The sequence below is a fragment of the Myotis brandtii genome, unplaced genomic scaffold (assembly GCF_000412655.1).
Source record: "Myotis brandtii unplaced genomic scaffold, ASM41265v1 scaffold456, whole genome shotgun sequence".
Lineage (NCBI taxonomy): Eukaryota > Metazoa > Chordata > Mammalia > Chiroptera > Vespertilionidae > Myotis > Myotis brandtii.
Genome location: NW_005367431.1, coordinates 6,113,483 through 6,119,750, shown reverse-complemented (window position 1 = coordinate 6,119,750; position 6,268 = coordinate 6,113,483). Strand labels below are relative to the sequence as shown.

At 56.8% G+C, this 6,268-nt stretch overlaps 1 protein-coding gene across 1 annotated transcript in view; it reads left to right on the top strand.

Annotated features, from left to right (window-relative positions):
- The window catches only part of EPHB2 (EPH receptor B2), a 119,296-nt gene that overhangs the window by 77,870 nt on the left and 35,158 nt on the right, over positions 1-6,268 (top strand). The window contains exons 3-4 of the mRNA XM_014546765.1: positions 600-755; positions 2,097-2,432. Of these exons, the coding sequence (XP_014402251.1) occupies positions 600-755; positions 2,097-2,432 (492 nt within the window). The remainder of the gene's footprint in view (positions 1-599; positions 756-2,096; positions 2,433-6,268) is intronic.

Here is a 6,268-nt window from a genome sequence, read left to right as displayed (position 1 = left end):
GGAAGGCTTGCCAGGGGCCCAGCTGAACGCATTGACAGCTTTAGAGACAAGAAAGCAGGTGCCTGGAACCTCCTGGGCACAGCTAGGGCTGCCTCGTGGGGGCGTGGAGACCCCCACGAACTTCAGGAGATGGTGTTTCTCAGCAGTCACGCTGCGTGGCCCCTTCCACAGGCTTCTGGCCCCTGGTGATGCTGTGTGCCCCCTCCATGAGACGCGGGGTCCTCTCCGAGTCCACTGGTTTACTCGGAGGGCCTCTTCAGAGTCTTCAGACTAAGAAGTCAGGGTTGCTCCTAGGAGCTGTGGCACAGCCGACCTGGAGCAAGTAAGGAAGGCTTGCCAGGGGCCCAGCTGAACGCATTGACAGCTTTAGAGACAAGAAAGCAGGTGCCTGGAACCTCCTGGGCACAGCTAGGGCTGCCTCGTGGGGGCGTGGAGACCCCCACGAACTTCAGGAGATGGTGTTTCTCAGCAGTGACGCTGCGTGGCCCCTTCCACAGGCCTCCTGGCCCCTCGTGATGCTGCGTGCCCCCTCCATGAGACGCGGGGTCCTCTCTGAGCCCACTGGTTTACTCGGCACCTCTCTTTGTCTTCTCTCCCAGGTTGCCCATCTGGAACCTTCAAGGCCAACCAAGGGGACGAGGCCTGCACCCACTGCCCCATCAACAGCCGGACCACTTCGGAAGGGGCCACCAACTGTGTCTGCCGCAACGGCTACTACCGAGCAGACCTGGACCCGCTGGACATGCCCTGCACAAGTACGTCGGGGGCCCCTTGAGGGGGACACCGAGTCCACAGTCTCCTGCAGAAAAGCCCAGAGCGAAGGCCGGGCGGCTGTCCGGCTACAGCCAGCCTTTCCTGAGTGAGGAGGACCTGCAGGGGGGAGCAGGGGGTGGAAAACTGGTTGGAAAAGGACCATCGGGGGCAGTCCCTGGGTGGCCAGGCTGCCAACGTGCAGATGCCACAGAGCTGGCATCTGGCTCCTCACCCCCTTCCGTGAAGTCACAGGGAGGATACAGTCAAGGTCTGGATTTACAAAAGGACAGACAATGGCAGGGTTGGCAGAGAAAGAACCAACACAGGTGGTGTCTGTGGCAGGAAAGGCTGCCCAGCGTGCTAACCTGGCAGCGGCTGCCCGAGTTGCAGGCCGAGGTTCTCTAAGGAAGGGTGACTCCGAGGGCAGTGTACAGCCCCCGCATCACACAGGAGTGGCACTCAGCTGCTGGTCACAGAGCTGGCCCCCGTGGCAGAAACCATCAGGGTTTATTCTCCTACGTCACAGAAGCCCGGGGATAGGCAGTCCCGGGAGAGCGTGGTAAATCATGGGGTTCTCGGAACCTGGCTCTCCTGCTCTGCCATTCCTGGCCTGTGGTTTCCATCCCTCAGGTCTCTTCGTAGTCCAACATTGCTGCCGAAGCGCCAGCCATCACACAAGTTCTAGGCAGCAGAGAGGAGGAAGGGGATAGAGCAGGGGTGGACAAACTTTTTGACTCGAGGGCCACAATGGGTTCTTAAACTGGACCGGAGGGCCGGAACAAAAGCATGGATGGAGTGTTTGTGTGAACTAATATAAATTCAAAGTAAACATCATTACATAAAAGGGTACGGTCTTTTTTTTTTTTTTTTAGTTTTATTCATTTCAAACGGGCCGGATCCGGCCCGCGGGCCGGAGTTTGCCCACGGCTGGGATAGAGGGATACTCTGCGGCTGTCTCCTTTTAAGGAAAGGTCCTAACCACCAACTTCCACTACAGTCCGTAGCCGGCACTTCACCAGAGAAGGCTGGGAAATACAGTCTCTCGGCTGGACGTCTTGCCACCTGAATAAAATCGGGTTCTGTTATAAGGGAAAAGGGGAAGTTGATGTTGTGTGGGCAAAACCCCCAACACAAAAGGACTGTCCCTGGTAACACACACCGAGGAGGCTGGCGTCTAGGGAGAAGGGTGTGCAACAGGATGAGAGTTATATTCTAGAAACATCTCTCTGGTGGGTGACGAGGGGAAAGTACTTGGAGGAAGCCTTTTGGGAGGCGTGGGCTGGAGCCAGGGCAGAAACGTACCCCCAGAGCCCCCATTGACCGGCACCCCTCCCCCTCCCCAGCCATCCCCTCTGCACCCCAGGCCGTGATCTCCAGCGTCAACGAGACCTCACTCATGCTGGAGTGGACCCCGCCCCGCGACTCCGGAGGCCGGGAGGATCTCGTCTATAACATCATCTGCAAGAGCTGTGGCTCCGGCCGGGGCGCCTGCACCCGCTGTGGGGACAACGTGCAGTACGCGCCCCGCCAGCTGGGCCTGACAGAGCCCCGCATCTACATCAGCGACCTGCTGGCCCACACCCAGTACACCTTCGAGATCCAGGCCGTGAACGGCGTCACCGACCAGAGCCCCTTCTCCCCTCAGTTCGCCTCCGTGAACATCACCACCAACCAAGCAGGTAAGCGCTTCCCAGGCAGGCTCCGGGGGCAGTGCCGGGCGCCACGCTGTGCCAACTGGGTATCCTGCCAGCCTCCGTGAAAGACGCCCTCACACCTGCGGTTTCCGCTCTTCAAAGGCTGTGTCTGTGAGCCTGCCACCTGGGAGAGCGTTACCATTGTTGTGGTGTTTATAACAACTGCTGTCACTTGTTGAACGTGTATTAGGGAAAGTGAAGCTGCTGTGACAAAATGGCCCAGTGCTGGGTGGCTGTGGGGACAGCGATGCATTTCTCTCTCACGTAGGAGTCCAGGAGTGAGCAGTCAGGTTCGCAGGGCAAGCCCTGATCGCTGGAGATCCAGGGACATGGGCCCCTCCCGGCTTGTCGCACCCGCCTCCATGGGCAACGCGGAGTCAGCATGTCTGTGCTCCCGCCTGCAGGAGGGGCGGGAGGGAGGAGACCCGGGCAGGGACAGGGCTGTAAGCAAGGGGGGCAGAGGTGCACCATCACTTCTGTGCACCGTCCCCTGGAAGGAGCTTGGTCATGTGGGGTCACCGAGCCACAAAGGAGGCATGTTCTCTCCAGCCCGACTTCAGTCTCCGGCACAGCGGAAGGTGGGCCTCTAGCAGTTCCCATGGTGCTTTCTTTGAACCTGCAGCCCATTCCAATCTCACTCCGCCCAAACCCTTCTCCCTACGCCCACCTTTAATAATCCTTCCTGTGACTCCATGCCACCCTCCATCTTCCACCCTGCCTTCCTTCACAGCAAAAAAGCGTTGCCAAACGATGCAGTCTCCCCCCCCAGCCCCTGCTTCCCCTCAGTCCATTCCACGTAGGTGCCCGGTCCCATCTCTCCACCAAGACCACTGTCCTCAGGGTCACAGGGACCTCCATGTGGCCACGTGCGGGAGACACTTGCAGCCTCATCCCCCAGCCAAGGGCCACGTGAGACTTTCAAGGACCTTACGGTTCCTGTGGGTTGAAAACGTTGTGGTTGGCACTGTGACTGTGTCCCTCAGTTAGTCACTCAACAGTCCTTGCCAAGCCCCTGCTGTGAGTGTGATCTGGGCCCTGTCCAAGGAGGAACCAGGGGTGGCCAGGCTCCAGGAAAGAAAATGAGTGGGCTCTCCAGCTTCTTGTTCAGGGGATCCAGAGGTGGAGGCGTGGGGAGGCTTGCCACAGGAGGCAGGATTTGACCTGTCGTTTAAAGGCCCAGTAGAAATTTGAAGGGAGCCATCGAAAGAAATGGAATTCAAGGGGTGGGGAGGGCATGCATAGGACATGGAAGGAGAGAGGGCAACCAGCTCCACCTGGTTGAGGGGTGCTTTCCAAGCTTGACCTCACTGCATCCCCTGGTCTCCTTGAGTAGGAGGCATCTGTGTCCCCATTTTACAGATGGTGCTCAGAAAAGTAGAGTCACAAAGCAGGAAGATAACAGATAGGAATTAACTAGATCTAACAGACTCCAGTGCTTGGACTAAGTCCAGGGTATATATGTCCAAGGAGCCTTGAGTGTGACTGTGGGTCTGATTGTGTGTGTGAGGGAGTGTATTTGGAGAAGGTATGGGTATGTCCTGTTGTTTGGGTGACTGTGTGTGTGTGATTGCCTGTGACCTTGGCGTGCGACTTCTTACTGACACATGCATTCCTGAGCGTGGGTGTGTCTGGATCTGAGGGACGTGGAGGGGGTGTGTTTGAACATGAGTTTGTATGTCTGACCGTGGTTTGCCTGTCTGTGTGTTTGTGTCTGAGAAGGAGTGGTGTGGTTTTGTTTGTGAATGTTTGTGGTATCGCTGTGGCTGAGCGGGCATGTTTTTGAGCGTGTGCCTGCAGTTCTTGAAGGGCCATGGGTGCATTTAAGTCCCGCTCAGATTGGGGTCCGGGTGGAGCTGACTCGAGGTGGGCAATCTGAGAGAACCTCAGAAGCCAGCAGCTGTTGGCAGAGACACCTAACAGGTTGTGAAGCCTCCACTGTGAGGTCTCCAGCTTGACAAAGCCCTGAGGTAGGGAAGCCAGGCTCCCAGTGGGAGTGGAGGGGAGGGAACTCTTTTCAACTGGGAGAAGCTAGAATTCCCCAGAGCCCCTGGATTTCATTCCCTGGTTGGAGGGGGAGGGGGAAGGGAGGCTTTCCCTGAATCCATTTGGGAGCCCTGAGGGTGGGACTGCCTACTCAAGAAGCCTCGGCATATTAGCAGCAAGGATGGAGTCTGGGCTACTGGAATGGAGCCCGCTTGTTGGAGCTAGAAGCCCCCAGAGAACAGAGGTGGGGCAGAGTAGAAGTGAGGGGCTCCCAGAGAGGACGGTGCCCAAGGAGCCCTCAGGATTGAGGGACAGAAGCAGTAAGACACTAGCACTGGATTAGGAGCAGGGAACCTGAGTCTGAATCCCAGCTTTGCCATTCATCTGCTGGGTGACCTGAGTGTATTAGTCAGTTATTGCTGCCATAATGCTGCATAACAAAAACACCCCACAACTCGGTTATTTACCACAATAAACATTTGTTTTCTCACTCACTAGTCTGTGGGTCAGCTAGGGTTTAGCTAATCTGCACAGGCTGGGCCGGGCAGGACTCCAGAACGTGGGCTGGATTCAGTCTGTTCCATATGTCTCCTCGTTCTCGTTGGACCAGCAGCCACCCAGGCTTATTTCTCTCCTGGTGAATGGTGGGAGCACACGTGGCGGGCCAAGCCACGCCTCACAAACACATGTCTCTGCTTGGTGCAGTCGCCCACAGTAAGTGAGTCCTGCCGAGTTACTTGGCAAAGCGTGTGGGTGCATAATCCTGTCACAGAGAGGAAGGGCTAAGGCAACTGGTCCAACCTATCACACTCGTGAAGATCACCCCTCCCTCTGGGCCTCATTTTCCCCACCTAACTGAGAGCTTTTCAGAATGCAGGTTCTGGACTCCGCTCCAAACTTCCGTCCCAGAACCCCAGGAGTAAGCGAGAATCTGCATTTCTATCAAGCGGCTGAAATGTTTCTTGCTATCAGACAAATTTGGGAAACTCAGGTCTAAGGGAGCCTAAGCCCCTGTGAGCCCTCCATCCTTGAGGCTTTCTGGATCATAACTCCCCCTCCCCCTCCTCTGCTCTAAGCCCCTTGGCACACCCCACTCTCGGGGATGCCCAGAGCCCAGCCGGGGACTGTGCCGACACCCCATGCCCTCACCACAGTACCCCCTTTGCCAGGTGAGGAAATGGAAGCCCAGAGAAGCAGAGTCCTTTGCTAAGTCCCACTCCTAAATGGCCTTCACTGGGATTTAAACCTGGGAGCATGTGACTCTAAGTCTACATTGGAGAAGTCAGTTCCTGCCCTTATGGCTTTATGTCCTGGTTGGGGAGATGAGACCTGGGCAGCGTCTATATACAAGATGGCATGAGTGAGGGCCCACGGAGGGGGCAGGGAGGTGAGGGAGATCATAGGCAGGAGAGACAATTGCTTCCTGGGGAGTGGAAGAAAGGCACAGCATGGAAGGCTTCTGGGAAGAGGAGGCATTTGAGCTTGATTTTGAAGAATGGAGAGGCTTCTCACACCTCTATGGAGCCATGCAGAGAAGGAGGTGTCCCAGGGGAGGGAAGTACAGGAGGCAGGCGGGAGGAAGAGTGCTCCCGTTTCTCCTAAGCATCAGACTCCTCTGCCACAGGGTCTTTGCACGGGCTGTTCCCTCTGCCTGGAATGCTTCTCGCCTCCCACCTTCCTTCAGACCTTAATCCATCCTCATTGACCTTCCTGACTTGGTCTCATGCCCCAGCACCATGGCCCTCAAGTTCCTGGGGTCGAGTCTTTGCTTTATGTCTTCGATCATTTCCTTCCTGTCTCACCCCCTCCCCACCAACACCCCACCCCCCACCATCACA